Source organism: Mustelus asterias, chromosome 18 (genome assembly GCF_964213995.1).
Source record: "Mustelus asterias chromosome 18, sMusAst1.hap1.1, whole genome shotgun sequence".
Lineage (NCBI taxonomy): Eukaryota > Metazoa > Chordata > Chondrichthyes > Carcharhiniformes > Triakidae > Mustelus > Mustelus asterias.
This window is the reverse complement of record NC_135818.1, coordinates 19,787,034-19,814,204: the sequence shown is the minus strand read 5'-3', so window position 1 is coordinate 19,814,204 and position 27,171 is coordinate 19,787,034. Positions and strand designations below refer to the sequence as shown.

Sequence of the window (27,171 nt, the reverse complement as noted above, 5' to 3'; positions counted from 1 at the left end):
GGGTCAGCAGTTTCGAGAGGCTGAAGGGTTCGAGGGAGGTGGCACTGAGGTAAAATCAGACAGGCAATTCCATCATGTCAGTGCCTCAGATTAGAAGCAATGGCCTAAACATTCTGGATGAAGCTGTTTCTCTTCCGCCATCTAAAGAGTCAGCGAGGAACACATCCCACCCACTGCATGCCCCCATTCACCATCGAATGAGCATCCATTGGCTGCGGGCCAATGCAGCCCCTCACTCAGGAGGAAGTCCCTCCTTAGAGAGCTGCCATCCAATCCACAACGGCAAGAGCTGCAGTGGACAGGGCACGGGCTTCAGGAAGATGCCTGGGCCTAAGTCCCAGGAGCGGACGGCAAGGGATGTTTAAGGGGACCCAGGGCGAGGAGAGTAGGGAAGGCTGGGGGGGGGGAGGGGTGCAAAGGGGGCATACTGAAGGAGAGGCTAGGGGCGAGGAAGGGGAGGGACGACCAATGGCCACCAGTCCTTGGTGGAGGGCAAAAGTCTGATCTCAATCCGTTCATTTTGAGGCTTCCCCACCGTCAGGTAACTCCTCTTGATGGAAAATGGCCCTGAAGTGGCCAATGGGGCAAGGGTGAGATACCTGTCCATGGCCTTGTCCACCCTGGCATAGAATTGCTGCAAGGTCAGGATGGGCAGGAACCCAGGGAGAATCTCGTTCCTTCAATTTCACACTCCTTCCCACCACAACCCCGCTCCGCCACACCACCCACTCAAATAACTCGCTGGCAGAGGCAGCACGGGATTGGGAAAAGCAATGACCTGAGTGAAGGGATTCACAGAAGGGCGTGTCTGCTTCTACCAGGGTGGCCAGATTACTCATAGCAATGTCCAGGAGATTACTCTTTAACAAGCACTAACCTACAGAGCATGTGCGGTCACATGAGTATAATTGGCCAATTCCATCATCTCAGCCAGTGCTGCCATGACAACCCCTCCCTCCCACTCCTCCCATGCCATCCCTCCATTAGAAAGATCAGGCCAATCCTGGAGGGTTGCCATCCCTAACATACTGGTGTCCGTGTGTAAGGACTGAGGTTTTGTGTGAGTGATGGAACGGCGCACGCACGCACACGCACATAAAAATACACACCGACACGCACACACATGCACATAAAAATACACACAGACACGCACACACACGCACATAAAAATACACACAGACACGCACACACACGCACATAAAAATACACGCAAACACACGCACCACCATAAAAATACGCACACACACGCACACAAAAATACACACAAATGTATAACACATAAAAATGCACACATACATGCACAAACGCACACACGTGCAAAGACACAGGCACACATGCACAAACATACACACAGAAACACACATACACACACACACACACTCACATGGAAGAAGCAAACGGCAGAGATAGAGAAAGAAATACAAACTGCGAGTTAAAAAGGTGACAGGAGGGACAGACACTCACAGATGGATAAACAGGAGGAGAGATCCTGAGAGCTGTCAAACTTCATAACTAACCCCTCACTGCATCTTCCTTTGAAATGCACTGACTGGAGAGGCGTTCTTGCTAAATTAGGTCAGCTCTTCACAACAACACTGTACGTCTTTATTCAGCTCATGTTAAATGTAGCAATGTACAGTTACAGAAGTTACATAAGAAATAGAAGCAGGAAAAGGCCATTCGGCCCTTTGAGTCTGTTCCCTCATTCAGTATGATTGTAGCTCAACTTCTTAGTCATACCTGACATAGGACATTGGAAGCAGTTCAGAGGACGTTTACTTCACTAATACCTGGAATGGGGTGGGTTGTCTTATGAGGGAAGGTTCAATAGGCTAGGCTTGTATCCACTGGAGTTTAGAAGAGTTAGAGGTGACTCAGTGGCATGGTAGCATAGTGGGTGGCACTGCTGCCTCATAGCACCAGGGACTCGGGTTCAATTCTGGCCTCGGTCACTGTCTGTGTGGAGTTTGCACCTTCTCCCCGCGTCTGCGTGGGTTTCCTCCGGGTGCTCCGGTTTCCTCCCACAATCCAAAGATGTGCAGGTTAGGTGGATTGGCCGTGTTAAATTGACCCTAGTGTCAGGGGGATTAGCAGGGTAAATATGTAGGGTTACAGGGATAGGGCCTGGGTGGAACTGTGGTCGGTACAGACTCAATGGGCCGAATAGCCTCCTTCTGTACTGTAGGGATTCTATGACTTGATTGAATCCTGAGGGATGCTGACAGGGTGGATGTGAAGAGGATGTTTCCTCTTGTGGGAGAATTTAGAACTAGGGCCAGAATTTTACCGCCACGGGAATCGGAGCGGGCGAGGTGCGGACAGTGGAAAGGTCCATTGGCCTCAGGTGGGATTTTACGGTTTCGGGACAAGCGAGGCTGTAAAATCCCGCCGTAGGGGTCACTGTTTAAAAAATAAGAGGTCACCCAATTAAGACAGAGATGAGAATTTTTTTCTCTCAGAGGGTTGTGAGTCTCTGGAAATCCCAAAGGCTGACCTGGAATTCTCCGCTCCCACTACAGAGAATGGAGTTTTGGCTGAGCGCCAAGTTCGCACTCCTCGCCGGCAGCGGTGGAGGGAACAGTCGAGATCGGAGAACCCCACCCAGAGTCTTTGAATATTTTTAAGGCACAGCTAGATAGATTCTTGATTAACAAGGAGGTGAAAGGTTATTGGAGGTAGTCAGAACAGGCATGATCTTATTGAATGGCGGGGCAGGCTTAAAAAGCCAAGTGGCCTACTCCTGCTCCGAGTTCATATGTTAGTCACACCCTCCGGTCTCTGCATCATGCACCAAACCAGAATTAACTAGCCAAAGAGGTGTGACTGCCTCCTGGTACAACGACTGGGATCTTCCACCCCCACCCCCACCCCCGCGGTGAATCTTCCTGCAGTGCAGCCATTGGCCATTAGCGGGAACTTCCAGTTCCGCCAAAGTCTTTTGCATAGCTCACCCGTTCGGCTCAGTGAGGGGGTGGGGGAGGGGCGGGGGTCAACTTCGGCATGGACTGTGTGCAAATTAAGTTACAAGAACTAGGGCTAACACGAGGGGACATAGCTTTAAATTGAGGGGTGAGAGATATAGGACAGATGTTAGGGGTAGGTTCTTTACTCAGAGAATAGTAAGGGCGTGGAATGCCCTGCCTGCAGCAGTAGTGGACTCGTCAACATTAAGAGCATTCAAATGGTTATTGGATAAACGTATGGATGATATTGGAATAGTGTAGATTAGAGGGGCTTTAGATGGGTTTCACTGGTCGGCGCAACATCGAGGGCCAAAGGGCCTGTACTGCGCTGTAATGTTCTATGTTCTATAGTAGGCGGCTGTGTCAGCAAGGCAGACAAGGCCTCGTTGAGGTCAGCAGTTGTGTATTCAGGAAAGAGACTAATCTAACCTTGTGTCAGTTTCATAAACACTGCATTCCCGGCCTTGGCCACAGGATGAAACAAAGACAAGTCACCATGACAAACACCAAAAAACAAGATATGGTGACGTATTATGCTAATGAAGGAGACAGTTTTCTATTAGATAAGAAAGGGCAAAAAGCTATGCTATGATTGGTGGATTCTGCATATAAATTAAGGATTAGAAAATTGCTCATTTCTCATTTGCTGTAATTAACTATAACTGTAATTAACTATAACTGTAATTAACTATAACTAATTAACTATAACTCTCATCTGTATGGATCGACAGAATATCAGAGTGAAATTCACTCTGTCTGTTCTCCTAGCCAGCAAGTAATAGAAGTTTGGGAGATTGAGTACTCACCGTGCATTGTCTGGTTAATCCTCAACAACTGGAAGATCCTTTCGACAGGAAGAGCTGGAAAATCCCACCCAAAGTGTCCAGGTAACCTTCCCCCTTCCTGATGCATCGCAGCGTCCAAAGCTCAGACTCCAGCTCATCAACTCTGAGCCAAAGTTCCTCAGGCTGCACACACTCACTGTAGATATGGTCACCGTGGTTCATGCTGGTGTCCACCAGCTCCCACACACTACAGCTGCAACACGACACGCGTCCCGCCATCTCTACTGTGTTTTGCCAAACTCACTAGGTTCCAAATTCAGAAATATCACTCATCTGTTATCTGTAGTTGTGTGACGTTATCCCAATCTCAGCTTGGAAACTTTCAACTGACCTCCAGCCTCCACAGCTTCTCAGCAAGAGGGAGTTCCAGATTTGCACTCTCTTACACAACATCTCTTCTCTCAAAGGGTTGGTAGCATTTAGAGTCACCCCCCCCCCGCTCCCCTCCCAGCTCCAACCCACCTGGTGAACAGTGGAGGTTGGTTTATTGAATATATTCCAGGCTATGTTAGACAGCAAAGTGGAGGGAATAGGCCGCGTCAGATTAGCTATTATCTTACTGACTGACAGAGCAGAGTCGAGGGGCCAAATGGCCTACTTGTACCTCTGAACAGTATAACTGCCATTCAGCCCCTTGAGCCTGTTCCGTCAGTCAGTAAGATTATGGCTGGTCTGATGTGGCCCCACCTGCACTTTTCTATCTGCACCCCCACCCCATGACCTTGGACTCCCTTGTCAATCAAAAATCTTTCTAACAGCCATAAATAAAATCAATGACCCAACCTCCACGGATCTTCAGGTTATGACTCCATGTGTTGGCTCCAACAGATGAGGAGAGGTTGAATAAACTAGGATTGTTTTCACTGGAAAGATGGAGGCTGAGGGGAGACCTGATAGAGGTCTACAAAATTATGAGAGGCATAGACAGGGTGGATAGTCAAGAGGCTTTTTCCCAGGGTGGAAGTGTCAATTACAACGGGGCACAGGTTCAAGGTGAGAGGGGGAAAGTTTAAGGGAGATGTGCGGGGGATGTTTTTCACGCAGAGAGTGGTGGGTGCCTGGAACGCGCTGCCAGAGGAGGTGGTGGAAACAGGCACATTAGCAACACTTAAGAGACATCTGGATGAGCACAGGAATAGGGAGGGAATAGAGGGATACGGACCGAGTGAGGGCAGAGGGTTTTTTTTAGTTTCGTTAGGGCATCATGATTGGCAGAGGCTTGGAGGGCCGAAGGGCCTGTTCCTGTGCTGTACCTTTCTTTGTTCTTTGTGTTCCGGGCTCCATCACCAGAGGGAGCTGTACCTACCCTATTAACTCCTTTAATCATTTTAAGGATTTCAGTTAGATCTCAAGGGGGTATTACGTCCAGTGTATGCAATCAGTCCTTATAATTTAGCCCTTTTAGCTCTGGTATCATTCGAGTGAATTGACTCTGCACTCTCTCCAAGGACAGATAATACACGCTTCCTAAGGTACAATGCCCAATTCTGAAGGTTTTGTTTCAGATGCTAATCAGGGCTTTAATTAATTTCCGAGAATGTGAATGACTGAGTTTCGTCAGGTAAGGGCATCAAGAGATATATAGAATCAAAGAAATACTACAGTGCAGAAGGAGGCCACTCAGCCCATCGAGTCTGCACCGGCCACAATTCCACCCAGGCCCTATCCCCCAGCTAATCCCCCTAACACTAAAGGACAATTTAGCATGGCCAATCCATCTAACCCGCACATCTTTGGACTGTGGGAGGAAACCGGAGCACCCAGAGGAAACCCACGCAGGCACGGGGAGAACGTGCAGACTCTGCACAGACAGTGACCCAAGCCGGGAATCGAACCCGGATCCCTGGCGCTGTGAGGCAGCAGTGCTAACCACTGTGCCACCGTGCCGCCCCAAAGGTGGGTAACTGGTGTTGACCATGACAGGGGAAGGCTGAATGATCTCCTCCTGTTCACACAAAGTGCTAGCACTGCATTCAGAACCTCGCAATGGAAGTGGGAATGAGCTTGGAATCTGAGCCACCGGCCTCAGGAACGGGAAGGAGAGGAGTTGAACCTGACTCGATGGCGTCACGCCATGGCGCTGCTTCAGTGGTTCAGATGTCAACACCGTCCTGTTCTCTCCAGATAACAGGTGCGTTGAAAAGAAAAACACAGGCAAAAACCCAAGGAACGTGTTGTGCTCCATTGTCTTGTCGAGCTTCACACACAAGTGAGATTGGGACACTCCTCTGGCGTTTTGCTTTGTTGACCCTGCTAGGCCCATTCCCTCCCTAGCCAGCCTGATTCACAATCACCCCGGCCTCAAATGCCACACTCCAGAGGGCTTCAGTCCAGCAACCAGTAGAAATGAAAGAATACCTGGCTGACGTCCCCAAGCTCCGACCCCTCCCCTGGCCCCAGTCCAATCAAAGAGGTGTTTCCTGATAGCTGGCCTTTTATGAAGGCGAGTGTCGCTAACCTTGTCAGAGATAGAAACTGGATACCAGATAGAAGAGCTGGCATTTCTGTACCTGTGTCCAGGCTCTACGAGCACGGTGTTATTGTGACTATGGGCCAGATTTTCCAGTGGCATTTGTGGCTTGCCACTGGCCACAGCGTGATCTTCTGGGATCGATGTTTCACGTGGCTCTCCCATCCTGCCACCAGGAGACCCACTGCAGGAGAATCATAGAATCCCGCCAGTGCAGAAAAGGCCATTCAGCCCATTGAGTCTGCACCAGCCGAGTATCTTACCCAGGCCCTCTCCCCAGCTCTATCCCTGTAACTCCATATTCACCATCCATCTAACCTACTCAGTTTTGGACACAAAGGGGCAATTTAGCATGGCCAATCCACCTAACCCACACATCTTTGGAGTGTGGGAGGAAACCGGAGCACCCGGAGGAAACCCACGCAGACATGGGGAGAATGTGCAGTCTCCGCACAGACTCCGTAAGGACGGCAGATTTCCTTCCCTAAAGGACATTAGTGAACCAGATGGGTTTTTCTGACAATGGACAATGGTTTCATGGTCATCAGCAGATTCTTAATTCCAGATAATTATTTTATTGAATTCAAATTCCATCATCTGCCGTGGCGGGATTCGAACCCGGGTTCCCAGAACATTAGCTGAGTTTCTGGATTAATAATCTAGCGATAATACCACTGGGCCATCGCCTTCCATTGAAATGTAGCTCTCAGGGAAATTGTAATGTGTTACTGTAACAATCATGCCCATAAAATAATAAAAATTGCATTGCGTTTACAGCATAGGAACAAGCAGCACGGTGGCACAGTGGTTAGCACCGCTGCCTCACAGCGCCAGGGACCCGGGTTCAATTCTTGGCTTGGGTCACTGTCCTCCCACACTCCAAAGATGTGCGGGTTAGGTGGATTGGCCATGCTAAATTGCCCCTTAGTGTCGGGGGGACTAGCTAGGGTAAATGCATGGGGTTATGGGGATAAAGCCTGGGTGGGATTGTGGTCGGTGCAGATTTGATGGGCCAAATGGCCCTTCTGCACTGTAGGAATTCTATGATTCTATGAAGCTTTGTTTCACTTGTCTATTGCTTGCAGTGGTTCTAAATAGTTTTGGAGAGGCTCAGTAACAGTTTAAAGAGTTGTCCTTTTAGCCCAGATGAGAAACTTGTAGATCAACAGATGCCAAATTGCTGTTCCTGGATTACAACTCACTGATTATTTTTCTTTGGCCTAGATCAATGTGCAATCCCTTAAACTGGAATGATGGATGTATCAGCTCCTTATTCATCCACAGTTCTTCCTGGTATAACGTTGGCCCAAAGCACAACGCATCCCTCTCGGGTGTTCACATTTTGCCTATGGCCCCTCAGTCATTGAATAGAATCATAGAATCCCTAGAGTGCAGAAGGAAGCCATTCGGCCCATCGAGTCTGCACCAACCAAACTCCCACCCAAGCCCTATCCCCGTAACCCCACTTATTTACCCTGCTAGTCCCCCTAAGGGGCAATTTATTATGGCCAATCAACCTAACCCACACATCTTTGGAGTGTGGGAGGAAACTGGAGCACCCGGAGGAAACCCACACACGAATCGTAACTGGGCCCCGCTCCTCAAAATGGTCTCCTCAATGTCCATGTGCTGAATTAGCCGCTCCCCTACGGCGACGATCAGCGTGTTCCACTGGGTTAGGGTGCTAACACTGAGTTTCTGCTCTGATCATGTTTGGCTCAGTTCTGACCTTCCTGCGATCAAATTCCCGGCTGATTCTCCAAGGCTAGGTCCATCCAGCTAGAGTCTGAGAAGCCGTTATACCCCAGCTGGACCCGAAGGAAAGGGCAAGCAAGAAAACTGCTGATGAGAAGGCGGCCGTAGGGCTTTAAACACTGCTGGCACGACCTTTATCGTCACGTGAAGTGCAGTAAGAGGGGCTGGAGAAAGGGGATATGCTAATGCTACTTGTTCCTTCCTACAGGTGACAGAGGATTTGTCCAATGTTGACAGATTTGGTGTTGGGAGGGTCTACATCAGGACTCATATTGTACTTTGGTCTGGGCAACATGGTGGCACAGTGGTTGGCACTGCTGCCTCACAGTGCCAGGGACCCAGGTTCGATTCCCGGCTTGGGTCACTGTCTTGTGTGGAGTCTGCACGTTCTCCCCATGCCTGCGTGGGTTTCCTTTGGGTGCTCTAGTTTCCTCCCACAATCTGAAAAACCTTCTGGTTAGGTGCATTGGCCAAGCTAAATTCTCCCTCAGTGTACCCGAACAGGCGCTGGAGTGTGGCGACTAGGGGACTTTCATAGTGACTTCATTGCAGTGTTCATGTGACAATAATAAATGTGCAAATAAATAAATACCTATGACAATAATAAATAAACTTAAACTTTAACTGGTGTCCTCAAAGATGTGCAGGGTGGGTGATTGGCCATGCTAAATCGCCCCTTAGTGTCAGGGGGGTTAGCAGGGTAAATACGTGTGGTTACAGGAGCAGGGCCTGGGTGGGATTATTGTCGGGGCAGGTTCGATGGGCCAAATGGCCTCCTTCTGCACTGTAGGGATTCTATGATAAGCGGCTTGGTGTGCCTGACAGCAATGCCGGTGTTGGAATGTTGGTTAAGTACTAAGTGAACAATTCCACCATCCACAGAGCAGAATGAGCACATGAAGAGCTGCAGAAACACGGGTTAAACATGTTTAGCTGGATCGGTAAGGGCCCGTTGCCAATAAAAGCTCCAGGAGTCAGCTGCAAAGGAACAGTGCTTTATTGCCCAAAATAAAGTAAAGCAAAATCCACAAGCCTGTGGTGGACACAAACAGGTTCCAACCAGGACAAAGCAATAATGGACCCACTCAGGGGCCTGCTTTATACAGGGCTCAGTATACGAGTATCAATATCCGGGGAGCTCGTATTCAACAAGTCCTACAGGGAGGACAATCAGTGATTCCCCATGCAAGTCCTCGGGGTTATCACATTGCCAATATAAAGAAAGTCAAAAAGACTGACACTAGCTCCTAGCTCCTTATAATCTCCCTTCATGGGTCTGATTTAACAATAATCGTAGAATTATGGGGTTTTTAAAAATATTTTAGCTGACACTATTAATTCACAGAGATATTGAAATGGCCTCAGGTCATGACTTCTCCTTTGCCATCCAGTTCTAGAGTCAGTGTCTGGACCAAGGCCAGACCAAGGCTACCATCTGGGCGGCATGGTGGCACAGTGGTTAGCACTGCTCCCTCACAGTGCCAGGGACCTGGGTTCAAATCCAGCCTCGGTTCACTGTCTGTGTGGAGTTTGCACATTCTCCCCGTGTCTGCGTGGGTTTCCTCCGGGTGCTCTGGATTCCTCCCACAGCTCAAAGATGTGCGGGTTAGGTGGATTGGCCATGCCAAAATTGACCATTAGTGTCCAAAGATGTGTAAATTAAATGGATCATCCATGGTATATGTGTGGGGTTACAGGGATAGGGTGGGGGAGATGGTCTGGGTAAGATGCCTTGTCAGAGAGTCAGTGCAGACTTGATGGGCTGAATGGCCTCCTTCTACACTGTCGAAATTCTATGGATCTACGATTCTATAAAACAACTGGGCACATGAGCAAACAAGAATCTGTCAGAGAGTGTCAGCATAGTAAGAGTGAGGAATGATTAACTTAATTTAATTTTTTTGAGGAGGTAATTAAATAGAAGTGTGGCCGAATTTTCCAGTCCTTCCCGCCAGCGGGGATCTTCCGATGGCGACCCACCCCTGCAGCGGGTTGCCCAGAGTCGCAGCCGGCGAACAACATAAAATACCAGCCAATAGTGAGCCACCTTCACCGCTAGAAAACATGGCACGTGGGAATGGAAAACCCACAAGCAGACAGAGGAGTGTCCAGGGATGTCATCTGTCAAAGAATCATACAGCACAGGAGTCCATTCAGCCCATCAAAAAGAGCTGTACAGTTAAACCCACTCACATAACCCTGCAAATAATCTCTTTTTAAAGGAGAGTTCCTCATCCCTTTTGAAAGCTACTCTTTAATCCGCTTCCGCCACACTTTCAGGCAGTGCCTTCCAGCTCATCAGCCACTGAGTAAAATGATTTCTCCTCACCTACTCCAGCTGTTTAACTAAGATGCCAAGCTTTAACAACGGGGCGAGAGAGTCATTAATCAGGCGCCATTCATATAACAGCTCATCAATCTGAAACATTAACTGTTTCTGTCTGGTGGCCTTGGCCCAAATATTGCTGGAAAAATGGCTAAGTTACAGAGACACTAAAGGCTGGTGGGAAACGTGGTTTAGTTACAGAAGGCACTATAAGGCATTACAAGGAATTTGCCACAGGATAGGAGACAGCAGGAGACTTTGAAAGATGATGGTTATCAGTTGGAGGTGCCAGAGATGTGAAACGAACAGGTGGTTGTAAACAATCACCAATCACAGGGGAAGTAAGAGAGAGAGAGATTGTGATGGATGGGCAGCTATGATGTGGAGATGCCGGCGTTGGACTGGGGTAAACACAGTAAGAAGTTTAACAACACCAGGTTAAAGTCCAACAGGTTTATTTGGTAGCAAAAGCCACACAAGCTTTCGAGGCTGAAACAGGGATGTCTGTAGTAATCTGAAGGAAGTCTCACAACACCAGGTTAAAGTCCAACAGGTTTATTTGGTAGCCAAAGCCACTAGCTTTCGGAGCGCTCGCTGCTCTTTCGTCAGGTGAGTGGGAGTTCTGTTCACAAACAGGGCATATAAAGACACAAACTCAATTTACAAAATAATATTATTTTCTCCCACTCACCTGACGAAGGAGCAGCAAGCGCTCCGAAAGCTAGTGGCTTTTGCTACCAAATAAACCTGTTGGACTTTAACCTGGTGTTGTGAGACTTTCTAACTGTGTTTACCCCAGTCCAATGCCGGCATCTCCACATCGTAATCTGAAGGAACAGAGAAACGCAAGTAGACACACAGCCCCAAGGAAGATATAAATGTTGTCACGGACTTAGCCAATGGAGAGACCATGGTGGAAGGTAGCCTCAAGCGTTCGGCTTGAAGACGGAGCTTGATCCCCGTTCGTACCATCATAGAAAGAAATCATTGAATCCTTACAGTGCAGGAGGAGGCCATTTGGCCCATCGAGCCTGTACTGACAACACCACCACCCAGGCCCTATCCCCATAACCCCACATATTTATCCCATTAATCCCTCTAACCTACGCATCCTGGGACACTAAGGGGCAATTTAGCATGGCCAATCAACCTAACCTAATCAACCTCACTGTTGTCCTGCCGGGAGGACAGGATCAGGTGGAACCGGAACACCCGGAGGAAACCCACACAGACACGTGGAGAATGTGCAGATTCCGCACAGTGACCCAAGCCGGGAATTGAACCTGGGTCCCTGGAGATGTGAGGCAGCAGTGCTAACCACTGTGCCACCGTGCCCCCCTCGTACCTGGCCGTATGATTAGGTAGTGACGTCTCCACAACTTCATGAGATAAGTATTGTTTGTTTAAAGCTATGCTGAGAAACTTGTAAGGGTAGTAAGGAAGGTAAAATCACTTGGGTGTTTTGAACAGGGTATAGTAGTGATAAGCATTGGAATTTTATATTTTGCTTAATGAAGAAGTGATTTGTCTATGTTCATCCAGACTGCCTGACATACTAAGTATTTGCAGCCTTGCCGAATTTTATTTCAGATTTACAGTCCCTGCTGTATTTTGCCTTTGCGTGTACCTTTGAAGAATGTTAAATGCTTGAGAGTTTTCTTGAGTTAGCCAAGAGAAGAATTTGGTCCGAGTGCACTAAAAATGCTTGTGGAAAATTAATTACAAGTTGAGAGTCATTACAACATTTAAATATTTTTTTAAAATAAAGATATCTTAGAATATGTTACGTAGGTGGCACAGTGGTTAGCACTGCTGCCTCACAGCGCCAGGGACCCAGGTTCAATTCTGCCCTTGGGTGACTGCCTGTGTGGAGTTTGCACGTTCTCCCCGTGTCTGCGTAGGTTTCCTCCGGCGCTCCGGTTTCCTCCCACACTCCAAAGACGTGCTGGTTAGGTTGATTGGCCATGCTAAATTGACCCTAGTGTCAGGGTAAATATGTGAGGTTACTGGAATAGAGCCTGTGTGGGATTGTGGTTGGCGCAGACTCAGTGGGCAGAATAGCCTCCTTCTGTACTGTAGGGGATTCTATGATGATTCTATGTAGGAAGTGCCAGGTTTCTACAATAATATCTCATTCTCACAGGAAACATTTGAAACATCAGTTGCCGCCTCTTCAAATCGAAGCCAGATGGCTTGTTTTGGAGTGGGCTGTTACACCATTTTCAAAATGGAAAAGGGGCTGATCTCTTAATTTATTCCAAGTCATTCTGTGCCTTTCCAATCAGTTCAAACTGTAAACCATGAATAAATGCAACATTATCAAATTTATTTTTGTTCATGGGATGAGAGTGTTCCTCTCTTGGACAATAATTTATTGCCCACCCCTCACTGTGCCTGAGAAGGTGGCAGTGAGGCACTGTTTTCTGAAGTAAGGATTGAGGGCAGAAAGTGACACAACCTCAATGGAACTTGGGAGCATGGATACAGGTCATGTGACCAAACTGGGCCACAGGTCTCCCCTCTCAATCTACGTCCTCGACAATCGATCCACATGACCTATTTCCTCCTCCCTTATGCACCCCCTAAACTTCCCCTTGAATGCACCGGTCCAATAGACTCAACTGCTCCTTGTGGTAGCGAGTTCCAAAATCTCACCGCTTTCTCGGTGAAGAATGTACCCAATCGTCCTTTATTTACGGCCCACCATTTCGGTCTCACCTGCAGATGAAAACTTCCTGTCCATGTCTCCCCTCTCAAAGACTCCATCAGGTCATCACTCAAAACCCTTCTGGGAGAATCTAGAACCAGGAGTCACTGTTTACAAATATGGGTTTGCTCATTTAAGACAGAGATGAGGAGACGTTTTATTCTCTGAGAGGGCCGCAAGTCTTTGGAACTCTCTTTCTCAAAAGGCACTGGAAGCAGAGTCTAAGGGGATGGTCTTACCAAGAAAATTCTAAATGCTGAACAAGCGTGAAAACGGGAGACAATCGCACCCATTTTTTTGGGCGAGCTCCCACACACTATCTTATGGCACTTATTTTAAAAATCCCAAATGTGTTTCTCGCCAATAGGGGGAGTGGATGGAGTCAATTCACGCCAGGAAGCTGGCTGCTGACTACTAGAGTGTGCTACTGCATATGCACCCTAATCTCCCAGTGCACAAGAGTACAAAGTGCACTGGTAGATTGTCACTTGCCCCACGGCACCCACCAATCGTCCCCCTGATCACAGACCCCCCCAAATCCGATTGCGCCCCACTGCCCCCAAAACCAACACCCCCCTGATTGCTGTCTTCAATCCCTCCCCAGCTCACTAATCATCTTAAAATTAGCTTATAAATATTAAAATCAGCCTTGCACCCACGCCGACAGAAGAGGGCCGGTAATGTCGCAAGAGGCGAGAAACCAGACGTGAATCTCACGCGATCTTATCGGCTCACCACACCGATCGACTGGCATTGACACCGGCGTAACTAGCCAATCAGATTCTCCCCCCCCACCCCAGAATATTTTTGAGGCAAAGGAGGTGAAAGATTATCGGAGGTAGGCAGGAATGTGAGATTGAAGTTAAAGTTTATTTATTCGTGTAACAAGTAGGCTTACATTAACACTGCAATGAAGTTACTGTGAAAATCCCCTAGTCGCCACACTCTGGCATCTGTTCGGGTTCACTGAGGGAGAATTTAGCATGGCCAATGCGCCCTAACCAGTACGTCTTTTGATTTTGGGAGGAAACCGGAGCACCCGGAGGAAACCCACACTGACACGGGGAGAACGTGCAGATCCCGCACAGACAGTGACCCAAACCGGGAATCGAACTCGGGACCCTGGCGCTGTGAGGCAGCAGTGCCAACCACCATGCCATGATCTTATTGAATGGTGGGGAGTTATGCTTTCACACACACACTCCTAGGGGTACAGGTCAGACAAATGGGACTATAACAGCCTCTCACCCGAACGCCCTGTGGGTGTAACCATCCTTCTGGCGACACAGAATTACTCACAGATTGTTTCCAAACACGATTCAGGCCTCCTCTGAGATTCCCAGCCCGCTGTGTGTTGGAATATTTTGTACAGTTTTAATAAATAAATGCCTCGGGAAAATCCAAAGCCCCAGATTGTGTGAATGAAATGATTAACTATGCAGACAGAATTACTGCAAAGAATGCAACTCTTTATAGTTTTAAACTCTGCCATGTGTATTTGCTCTCCGTACTGAGAGGAACAAAGCCTCTGGAAACAACACATGTGAAAAGCCCAAACGTGAAGAACGCTTGAGGGAAGGAATAGAATCTGGAAACTGCCCAGGATGCAGAGACGGAAGGTGCAATTTCCCACCTCACCACTCAAAGGGGAACTCACCCCAGCCAATACTGGCTTCAGCGCCACCATTTGACACTCCATGGAGCTTTGGCTGGCTGGAGATTGTTCCTATCAAACTCATCTCCAAACTCCGTGGCCTGGGCCTTGGCTTTTCCCTCTGCGACTGAATCCTGAACTTCCTAACTCACAGACCACAATCAGTAAAGATAGGCAATAACATCTCCTCCATGATCATCCTCAACACAGGTGCCCCATAAGGCTGTGTTCTCAGCCCCCTACTATACTCCTTATACACCTATGACTGTGTGGCCAAATTCCCCTCCAACTCGGTTTTCAAGTTTGCTGACAACACACCGTAGTCGGATCTCAAACAATGACGAGACAGACTACAGGAACGAGATAGAGAATCTGGTGAGCTGGTGCAGCAACAATAATCTCTCCCTCAATGTCAACAAAACGAAGGCGATTGTCATCGACTTCACGAAGCATAGAGGAGAACATGGCCCTGTTTACATCAAATGGGACGAAGTAGAAAAGGTCGAGAGCTTCATGTTTTTAGGTGTCCAGATCACCAACAACCTGTCCGGGTTCCCCCCAGGTCGACACTATAGTTAAAAAAGCCCACCAACGCCTTTACTTTCTCAGAAGACTAAGGAAATTTGGCATGTCAGCTATGACTCTCACCAACTTTTACAGATGCACCATAGAAAGCATTCTTTTTGGTTGTATCTCAGCTTGGTATGGCTCCTGCTCTGCCCAAGACCACAAGGAACTAGAAAGGGTTGTGAATATAGCCTAATCCATCACGCAAACCAGCCTCCCATCCATTGACTCTGTCTACACTTCCTGCTGTCCCGGAAAGGCAGCCAGCATAATTAAGGACCCCACACACCCCAGACATTCTCTCTTCCAGCTTCTTCCATTGGGAAAAAGATACAAAAGTCTGAGGTCACGTACCTACCGACTCAAGAACAGCTTCTTCCCTGCTGCTGTCAGACTTTTGAATGGACCTACCTTACATTAAGGTGATCTTTCTCTTCACCCTAGCTATGACCGTAACACTACATTCTGCACTCTCTCCTTTCCTTCTCTATGAATGGTATGCTTTGTCTGTATAGCGTGCAAAAAACAATACTTTTCACTGTACGTTAATACATGTGACAATAACAAACCAAATCAAATCAAAGATGGGACTTCAGCCCCTCACCCAGAGAGTTGGCCAGCAGCTCCGTAGTCCCAACAGTGCCAGCTTCCAGCGGCGACTGGAACTACAGGCAGGCCCTGCAGAAGAGGAACTAATGGAGGCTGGACTTCAGGTCAGTCCAGGGTATCAGTGGGGCCTCATTGGCAGGCCACAACAAAAGAATGGGGGTGATTGGAGGAGGGGGGTGGTGTTTGAGAGCCCAGAGAGGGGTCTATGACCTTTTTGGGGGAGTGTCTCTGATGGGCACAGCATGCCCTAAAGGAAGATGGGGCAGCAAGGTGACACAGTGGTTAGCACTGCTGCCTCACAGCGCCAGGGATTTGGGTTCAATTCCGACCTTGGGTGACTGTCTGAGTGGACATTGCACGTTCTCCCCGTGTCTGCGTGGGTTTCCTCCAGGTGCTCCAGTTTCCACCCACAGTCCAAAGATGTGCGGGTCAGGTAGATTGGCCATGGTAAATGTATGGGGTAATGGGCAGAGGGCAGGGGAGAGGGCTTGGGTAAGATAATCCGTCAGAGAGTCGGTGCAGACTCAATGGGTCGAATGGCCTCTTCTGCACTGTAGGGATTCTATTATTCTATGATAACAACTAGCCCACCCCCTTGTCCGACACCAGCCTGCCCAGTAAAAGTTGCCAGGCTACCTGACCAGCATAGGTCTCCCTCTACCACAGGTAAGATTGTGCCTGGGGTGGGTGAGGCACTTCAGTGGCCACTAAGACCTGAGGCCTCTACCGCTCCCCATAAATTGGGGGGGGTGAATTGTGGTGGGCAGGCCTCTTGTTGCATTTCACAAGCACCCCACCATGGCCTTCAAACCCACCAGTGGGGTGGGAGGAGCTTTAAAATTCCACCTACAATTTATCAAAGGCTTATGTAGAGAGAAGCACTTGCATTTGTGAAGTGTCTTTCGCAAGGACGCGCCAAAGCACTTGTGTTAACTTACAATTCTTCGAAATATTGTCATGGATTCTTTTTGCTCCCACCTGGAAAGGCAGATGGGTTAGTATTTCATCTGAAAAATGGCTCCTCCTACAGTGTGATCCTCTCTCCGTCTTGCACTGAACTGTCAGCCTATATTTTTGCTCTGGTCTAAGGCCAACCATGAGCTGCCATCCACAGCCATAGGGACTGGAGCCACGGGTCTCACTTCCTGCACTACACCAATTCTCTGTTGGGTCCTAGACCTGAGAGCAGGGTAGTCTACCTCCAGACACCAGTGCTTACATTGCTGCATCAGGCAAGGGAGACACACGTCCCACTATCATACCAACACTGGGACAAGGCACAAGGAGCCAGGCATTGGGATTTGGAGAAGGAACTCACCTCACCGGTGACCAGGTACTTGCCATCCGGAGAGAAGGCCACAGCCGTGATGGTTTTCCTGGAAAAAAATAAGGATTGAAGTCAGGCTGCTTTCCTCATCACATCAAAGGTCAGTCTTCTTATAGATAATACATGGTCCATATGATCTCCTGGACTAGTTCCAGATGAATTTTCACTCCCCCCTTTCCCTTTCAAAGAGAGTCATAGAGCAATACAGCATGGAAACAAGCCCTTCGGCTCAACTGGTCCATGCCAACGTGCTAGTCCCAATTCCAAACAAGAAAATGCTGGAAAATCTCAGCAGGTCTGGCAGCATCTGTAAGGAGAGACAAGAGCTGATGTTTCGAGTCCAGATGTGCTTTGACAAAGGGTCATCTGGACTCGAAACGTCAGCTCTTTTCTCTCCCCACAGATGCTGCCAGACCTGCTGAGATTTTCCAGCATTTTCTCTTTTGGTTTCAGATTCCAGCATCCGCAGTAATTTGCTTTTATGCTAGTCCCAATTGCCTGTGTTTGGCCCATATCCCTCTAATCTTTTCCCATCCAGGATAAAAGAACCCAAGACGATGATTCCTCTGATTCTTTTCTCTCTCCTTTCCCGTCATTACCTCGCTATAAATTGAAGGGGTAAATTCACTCCAGCCAGCAACTGCTTTGTCCAAGACAGTGAGAGACAAAGACATGGCACTGCAGTGCTGTAGCCCTATCTCTGATCTGTGCTGCCTCTGACCTTGGCTGTCTGCTGAGTGAATTTGTGCTGGCCAGCTCATTGCTGATTTCTTTGCCCCCTAGTGAAGTGGCGCCGTTATTTAAGGATGTGAGTACGTTCTTTACACTGATCAGAGAGTTGGCAATGTCCTACCTTGATCCATTCAGAATATGATGCTGCTTGTTCTTCTTAGGGTTAAAGAGCACGACCACACACCTGAAGTGGGAAAAGAAAACATATTCAGTATTGGGATTGAGGATGGAACCGCAGAAGTGTGACAGCACAGAAGGAGGCCATTCGGCCCATCATCTCTGTGCCACTCCCCATAACGCTGCCCATTGTTCCTTTACAGCCAATGATCCAATTCCCTCTCTGCCTCCACCACACTCTCAGGCAGCACATTTAGGGGAGGCAATGGCTCAGTGGTATTATTGCTAGATTGTTAATCCAGAAACTCAGCTAATGTTCTGAGGACCCGGGTTCGAATCCCGCCACGGCAGGTGGTGGAATTTGAATTCAGTTAATCTGGAATTAAGAATCTACTGATGATCATGAAGCCATTGTTGTAAAAACCCATCTGGTTCACTAATGTCCTTTAGGGAAGGAAATCTGCCGCTCTTACCTGGTCTGGCCTACATGCGACTCCACAGCCACAGCAATGTGGTTCACTCTTAATTGCCTCTGAAATGGCTGAGCGAGTCACTGAGTTTAGGGGCACCTAGGATTGGGCAATGAATGCTGGCCAGCCAGCGACGCCCGTGTCCCATGAACGAATAAAAAAAAAATTCCAGATCCCAACCACTCCCTGCATAAGAACATTTTTCTCATGTTGCCAATTATCTTAAATCCGTGCATCCAACCTCCACCAATGGGAACGGCTTCCCCTTGTCTACTCCGTCTCGACATCTCAAGATTTTGAACACCTCCATCAACTTAAATCTCAATGAGTTTTCTTCTCCAATCTTTCTATACATCTGATGTTCTTCGTCCCTGGAATCATTCTCGCGAACCTGCGCCCTCTTTAAAGCTTTCACATCTTTTCTAAAGTGTGGTGCCCAGAACTGGACGCAGTACTCCAGTTGAGGCCTAACCAGTGTTTCACACAAGTTTAACACAACTGAGGATGTGTGAAGTATTTAGCTAACAGAGTGTAATACATGTACAGCGAGGGAATCACCGGGAGACCAGGGAAACTATAGCAAAACAAAAACAGAAAAATGCTGGAAAATCTCAGCAGGTCTGTCAGCATCTGCGGAGAGAGAATAGAGCCAACGTTTCGAGTCTGGATGACCCTTCGTCAGAGCTGAGGGAAGAGAATCAGCAGAGATTTATAGTATGAGGGCAGGGAGGGGTAGTGGAATTGGACAAAGGGAATTCCACCACCCCTCCCTACCCTCATGGTATAAACCTCTGCCGATTCTCTTTGCTCTCAGCTCTGATGAAGGGTCATCCAGACTCGAAACGTTGGCTCTATTCTCTCTCCACAGATGCTGTCAGACCTGCTGAGATTTTCCAGCGTTTTTCCGTTTTTGTTTCAGATTCCAGCATCCGCAGTATTTTGCGTTAAACTATAGCAAAACCTCAGTAAAGACAGAGATAAAGCAACATGTTTGAGTATCAGTCAGGAGTCAGGAACTCACATGAAATAAATATGCGCCAAAAACTTGCTGCCGTTCTCACCGGTGGGATCTTATGGTCCCGCCAACAGCGCACCCCTGCCACAGCATTCCGGGCGGTAAGGGATGCATTCAACAGGAAACCCTGTTGACAATGGCAGGACCAGAAGGTCCCGCTTGCAGTGAGTGATGTACTGCCTCCTACCGCCATGAAACACACAGCAGAGGGGGAGGAAAATAACACCCATGGTTTTAAACAAATGGTATTCAGGAAATAAGTCAGTGGTTAGCACTGCTGCCTCACAGCACCAGGGACCCGCGTTCAATTCTGGCCTTGGGTGACCACCTGTGCGGAGTCTGCATGTTCTCCCCGTGTCTGGGTGGGTTTCCTCCAGGTGCTCCGGTTCCCTCCCACAGTCTAAAGATGTGCGGGTTAGGTGCATTGGCCATGCTAAATTGCCGCATGGTGTCCCAAGATGTGTGGGTTAGTGGGATTAGCGGGACTGCGGAGATACAGCCTGGGTGGGATGCTCTGTCAGAAAGTCGATGCAAACTCGATGGGCTGAATGGCCTCTTTCTACACTGTAGCGATGCTATGATTCTATGAAAACAGCACCAAGAAGATGAAACAGACCCAACAGAAGTATCACAAACATTAAAAGTGTCAATTGTTCAGAAGCAGTTTTGACATTAATGAGTGTACTGATCATTGGGTGACTGGGGGATTAATATTAGGTAGTGATTATGGTTCTGAGACAGTAGGAATGCAGTTGAAGAATTTGGTCCATTAAGATTAAGCAGCTGGGGCTCATGTTCAAACACAAGTGTGTACTCTCCATCAGAGTCTAAAAAACACCAACAACAACCACTTCTTACGGGGAACCATTTCAGCCAAACTGTAAAATACTGTAAAACACTCAGCTGATGAAGGAGCGGCGCTCCGAAAGCTCGTGATACCAAATAAACCTGTTGGACTTCAACCTGGTGTTGTGAAACTTCAAACTGTAAAAGCACATTGGAATCCAATACGATGGCAGTAGTTGGATCAATTAATTATCATTCAATATAGCGAGCGTGAGTAAGAACAGATGTTGGGGGTGATCTTGAGCCCGCGTTTGCCGTCCGTGAGAATGCCGGCGGGGGCTCAAGATCGGAAGTCGCAGTTCTCACCGGCGGGAAGGCGATTTCGGATCTTCATTGTCGCTTGTGGGCGACAGCAACTGCTTTGCATTTATCTGAATGTATTTAAATATTAATAACCCGCACCCTTGCCAGATATTGACCCCCTCCATATATTGACACCGTGCCAATGTGACGTCACGTTGGTGTGGATTACAACAGGTTCACACAGATATGAACCTGTTGTGGGGGGGTGTCTCCAAGGGTGCAAAAGTAAGTATAGCCCTGGGCAAGGTAGTGGCCTGGCAATGCCCCCTGGCGCAGGTTGGCACTGCCAGCCTGGCACCATGCCCATGCCAGCCTGGCAGTGCTGACCTGGCAGTATCAATCTGTGCCAAGGGGTGAGCCCCAGTGAGAGCCTCATGGGGGGATTCATTTAGGCGTGGTGATGGCCGGGAGCTGACAGAAGAGCTTGGGACGCCAGCGGTGGACAATCTCGTTGGCAATACAGTGCCTGTACAATTGTGTGAGGCGAGAAACTGGGCGTGAACCCAATTTTTCACCTCATACCCAATCTTACCGTCTTGCCTCGCTGAACAACTGGTGCGGCAAGCCGGTAAGATCATGCCCTGAGTGTCATAAAAGTCTCAAAACTTTGTTTTCAGCAAGCTATCCTCCGCAATCTTCCCACACTCTGTCAATTTGTTTTGGCAGTCAGGGGATCCGTGGCAGTTTTGGGTGGGGGGGGGGGGGGGGACAGTGTGGAGTGGGAGGGTAGCAGGCTGCAGGGTGCTTGGGCGCCAATGCGCAGGAACCCCGATCTCCTGCCACTCCCCCCCCCCCCCCGCCCAGACATCACCCCCTCAGTGCCTGATCAAGGGACACAACATCAGGAAAGGGGAGCCCAGTGAGAGCTTGCCAGAGCTTCCCAAACCTCTCCCCTGCGATCTCCACACTTGGTCACCCACCCCACCGTCATTCACTTGTGGCCTGGGATCCAGAGACAATAGTAGGCCTCAGATGGGTGTTGTACCACCAACAGCCTCTGCCTTCCCAGTGGCGCTGCCATTCAATAGATCTGCCTCCACTGGAATGGTATACAATGAGAATGAATGGGAAGATTTGGGCCCAGAATAAACATTTCCTATAAATTACCTATCACCAGCTGGACAGGGTTGCTTTTGCCTAACTACCTAATTGTGACCAGAAAAGCATTTGCAATGGCTTCGCTTCCTACTCCCATACCATGTGGGACAGGAGGGGATTTTCCTTTCCTGCTTTGGGAGGGGGGTGGGTGGTAACAGTTGAGGGGGGTGGGGAATCGAGGGGGAGTCCCAAAGCAGCGTTTACGCGGGCAGGATTTCCACAACTGGTTGTCTCCAACCCCATGCCAAAGACGTAACGGAGATCTTGATTTCTATTTGCATCGATTTAATGTCATTATCAGGCCTTTACTCCTGATAGTCCTCCCACCTTAAATTGTTCATTCACATCGGTGTGAGGGTACGACTGGAGAACCCACCGAGTACAGCCCCCCGGGGACAGGGGTTCATGCCTGGGCAGTGCCAGGCAGTGACAGGGGGGCAGCGTTGGAGGGCATGTTGGGTTCCATTGAGAGAGTTCCATGGTTGGGGGTCGGGGGGGCAGTTGTGTCTCCACTTTTTAAAAAATATCAGAGGACCCTTTAAAAAAGGCTTTTAAAAACCTAAGTTATTGTGATGTTGTGGGACCCACCTCTTCATATTTTTTTGGCAAAGGGTTTAAAATTACGGCGGGAAGACCCGGCAACACACCACCGGCAGACTCCCCTCTGCTTTTCCAAAAAAAGGGAAAATTCCACCCAGTTTCATTGGTGTTCCCCAAGGATCTATTCTTGCCTCCCCTCCTGTTTCACATCTACCTGCTGAGCCTCAAGCGAGAGGGCAGCATTAGTTTTCACATGTAGACTGGCACTCAGTTCTACCTCACCACCACCTCCCTCGATGACTGCATCGTTGCTAAATTATCAGATGGCCTACCTGGTATCCAGTACTAGACGAGCAGGACTTTCCTGCAATCAAATACTGAGAAGACTGAAGCCACTGTTTTCCATTCCTACTTCAAACTCCATTCCCTAACTACCGACTCCACCTCTCTCCCTGGCAACCGTGCCTTTGACCCAAAGGTGAATTTCCAACCTTGTATTTGCACCATCACTCAGAGTGTCTATTTTTGCCACCATAACATCGCCTGACTTCACCCCAGTCTCAGCTCCTGTGCTGCTGAAACAGTCACTCACTCCTTCTCTTTCCTGTAGACTTGGCTGTTCCAGTGCACTCCTGGCTGCTCTCTCACATTCTACCCTCAATAAACCCGAGATCATCCTAAACTCTGCTGACTGTGTCTCCACTTGTATCAAAGTGCCATTCACCCATTGGGTCATTGATCCACATTGGTTCTGGAGATGGAGAAAGAATGGCTACAATAATGATTTATCAACAATAATGGCAATCGTGGCTTTAAAATGGCTATTCTGGCTGAGAGCTAAGCATGCTGGGATTTTTGGTCAACTTATAATGTGCATTGGTGGTTCAGTGGTAGAATTCTCGCCTGCCACTTGGGAGGCCTAGGTTTGATTCCTGGCCAATGCAAAGCCCCTTGGTAGCACAGTGGTTAGCACTTCTGCCTCACAGTGCTCGGGCCCCGGGTTCGATTTCCGGCTTGGGTCACTGTCTGTGTGGAGTTTGCACATTCTACTCATGTCTGCATGGGATTCCTCCGGGTGCTCCGGTTTCCTCCCACAGTCCAAAGATGTGCAGGTTTGGTGGATTGGCCGTGCTAAATTTCCCCTTAGTGTCAGGGGGACTAGCTAGGGTAAGTGCATGGGGTTATGGGGATAGGGTGGGATTGTGGTCGGTGCAGACTCAATGGGCCGAATGGCCTCCATCTGCACTGTAGGATTCTATGATTCTAAAATCTGATGCAGGTTGTGAAGTACCTCTGAGTCAGGATCTGGTCTGGGAACGGTGACTTAAAGCTTCCTGTGTTGACCAAATATGGGTAGTCGTTTATTTTCACGTAGACTTAGTGGCCTCGAATTTTATTGCTGTTATGTGAGGGACATGCAATCTGAACTAAGCATAACGGTGTCATCTACAAGTCATTTCATTGGCTGTTCGGGCCGTGTGATCGGTCTGTGGTTACATGTTTGGATGGATGACAGAGAATCTTCTCGAAGCAAGTGAAGGAATTTATTACTAAAAGATATGTGCATCCTTTGTTTGCCAATAGAGATTCACCATTGTAAGAAGCGTGCCCTGAAGGACTTTTTCAGAGAATTACGAAGGTATATTCTACAGCGGGGATATTCTTGGCCAAGGCTTTTCCTAAACTTACTGGTATTTATTTTCAGTTAAATAACTAAAGTTCAGTTAGAGTTAATGTTCAGTTAAGAGTTAAAAGAGTTGCACCTGTTTAAGTTTGAGTCGGTACCTAAAGATTTAAATAAAGAGAGATTGCTGAATGAATTAAAGAGTCAACTCCTGTTCTTGTTTGTCTCATTAAACCGGAACGCCTGGAAGGTGTTTAAATTAATAGCCGAGTAATAGTTCGTGGCCCAGCTTGACTTTAAAACTCTCATCCTTTGTTCAAATCCCTCCATGGCCTTGCCCCTCCCTCTCTCTGTAATCACCTCCAGCACTCTGAAATGTCTGGCTCATCCAATTCTTGCCTCCTGAATACTCCCGATTTGAATCGCTCCACCAGAGGTGGTCTCGCCTCGGTCTTGCCGAGGTCTCAGGGTTCTGGAATACCCTCCCTATATCTCTCTGCCTCTCTATCCTCCTTTAAGACACTCCTCAAAACCTATAGCTTCTGACCAAGCTTTTGGTCATCAGATCCAATATTCCCCCAGTTTAGTTCAGTGTTATATTTTGTTTTATAATGTCCCTGCAAAGCACGTTGGGACATTTTATTACATTAAAGGTGCCATATAAATATAAGTTGTTATTACAATAGTGATTATACCTCAAAGGAGCTTAATTGGTCGTCAAACACTTTGAAACCTCCTGAAGTTGTGGAAGGTGCTATAAAAATGCAAATTCTTCCTTTATATTAGCACCAAACGTTAAGAGGATTTGATCAGTTGGGATCTGGTAGAATGACTCCACTTACATTTTACACAGTGGCTGAAGTCTTATGTATACTTTTCTCACAGAACTAATCAAACCTCCTAAAACTCCCCCCACATGACCAGGAATAACACAGCTACAATCATAGAATCACAGAATTCCTACAGTGCAGATGGAGGCCATTCGGCCCATCGAGTCTGCACCAACTCTCCGACAGCGCATCTTACCCAGGCACTATCCCCGTAATTCGACATATTTACCCTGCTAATAACCCTGGCACTCAGGGGCAATATAGCATGGCCGATCTACCTAACACGCACATCTGTGGGAGGAAACCGGAGCAGCCGGAGGAAACCCACACAGACACGGGGAGAGTGTGCAGACTCCACACAGACAGTGACCCAAGCCAGGAATCGAACCAGTGTCCCTGGCACTGTGAGGCAACAGTGCTAACCACTGTGCCACCATGCTGCCCCTTTCCCTCCAGTTAGATTTTAATTGGAAGCCAAAGGAAATAATATATTATTCCAAACCATACTTACCGCAACATTCATTGGTGTTGAAGTGCTTTGGAAGGTCGTAAAAGTGCTGCATAAGCGTGAGCCCTTTTAGCACAGGAAATTTTTATAATGCATGTGTGGTGAACCATAGATGGTTACCACTATGGGTACTGAACCATAGATGGTTATCACTATGGGTACTTGTACATATGTTACTCTTGTTACTGTTGGGGTTAGGGTTGGGGTGTTCCACCTGTTGGTATTGTTCTGTGGTACACTCCGGTTGGCTCCGCCTACCTATAGGAGTATAAAGGTCACTGCACTTCCTAGTGACCCTTTAGTCTGGGATTGTATTGTTAAGCAGTATGCTCCATTCTTGTTGCTAATAAAAGCCTTTATTTCCCGGGTACGATCCAGCCTCCCGAGTGATTTAATCGCGCATCAGCATGTGACAGGATGTGGGAACTAATTTCATCCTTGGCATTATAATTCTGACAGACTGACAAACTGGGACAGCTAAATAACAGATATTCACAGAATCACAGACAGGGACAAGTTCAGCAGTGAGGTTAATTCAGCCTCGTTGTTTACAAGATGATTAGACGGCATCTTAATAATGAGCCCAAGTCAATTGCACCACTGCAGACATTGGCACAGTTAAAACAGGAGCTGTTCAGCAACAAACTCAACTATATCTCAATGTTGCAAAAACTATGACAAGGAATCCTGGGGCCTTTTAGTAATAAATATAATTGGTCTCACTACGACAGACACAGAGCATTGATAGGCACGGGCTTCATCATTTGAGTGCTTTGTCTAAAACAAAACTGTAAAGCTCCTAATAACGTGAGCTGCCCTCCCACCTCCGGGCCCATGCAAATCTTGCAACCTCCTCTGCCTGCCAAGCCCATTGCCAGCGATCAGCCTCTGTGGTTGTGTCCACTTCACACAGAGTGAGGAAAAGGGCAGAGGCACAAGCAAGTTCAACTGGAGGAAACAGAAGAAAGAATAATGCTCGCACTGTGTCTGAAGCCCAACCATGTGGAGTCCAAACTGAGGAGGCTTCCTAATGACAATAATTGGTATCAAACCTGGAGCAAAAACACACAAAAGTAGAAGGGCAATGTGTAGTTCACATGAGTGTCACTGAGATTTTATATGGAGATACTGAAGGCTCTAATTGATTGATGTCTCCAACATTACCAAATATCTTAACGTTCCAGGTCTCCAATGTTACTAAAGTCCTTGATATAAATGATCTAATATTACTGGTCCTCAATATTTCTGCTCCCCATTATTACTGCTCCACAATATTACTAGCCCTGAAGTGTACTGGCCCCCACTATTACTGCTCCACAATATTACTGGTTCCCAATATTACTGATCTCCAATATGGCTGGTTCCCAATAGTACTGGTCCCCAATATTACTGCTCCACAATATTACTACTCCACATTATTACTACTCCACATTATTACTACTCCACATTATTACTACTCCACATTATTACTACTCCACATTATTACTACTCCACATTATTACTACTCCACATTATCACTGCTCCACAATATTAATGGTTTCCAATATTACTGGTCCCCAATATTACTGGTTCCTGATATAACTGCCCCCCCCCCAATAATACTGGTCCATAAAATTACTGGCCCCCATTATTACTGGTTCCGAATATTACTGGCCTCCAATATTACTGGTCCATGAGATTACTGACCCTCAATATTACTGGTCCACAAAATGGCTGATCCCTGATATTATCGGTCCCCAATGTTATTGGCCCCCAATATTACTGGCCCTCAATATGACTGACCCCAAATATTACTGATCTCTAATACTACTGGTCTCCTATATTATATCCCACCCAGGGCCATAAAATCCTTGCCCAAATTTCTA

The 27,171-nt window shown here is 47.8% G+C and overlaps 1 protein-coding gene and 1 non-coding gene across 2 annotated transcripts in view; one reads left to right on the top strand and one right to left on the bottom strand.

The window, feature by feature from the left end:
- The window catches only part of LOC144506983 (mitogen-activated protein kinase-binding protein 1-like), a 287,588-nt gene that overhangs the window by 166,073 nt on the left and 94,344 nt on the right, over window positions 1-27,171 (bottom strand). Inside the window, exons 3-4 of the mRNA XM_078233486.1 lie at window positions 18,077-18,139; window positions 17,215-17,272 (exon numbers count right to left, since the gene is read on the bottom strand). Coding sequence (XP_078089612.1) covers window positions 17,215-17,272; window positions 18,077-18,139 — 121 coding nt within the window. The remainder of the gene's footprint in view (window positions 1-17,214; window positions 17,273-18,076; window positions 18,140-27,171) is intronic.
- On the top strand, window positions 23,218-23,288 carry trnag-gcc (transfer RNA glycine (anticodon GCC)). Its single transcript has one exon. It is a non-coding gene; the product is annotated as a tRNA-Gly (tRNA).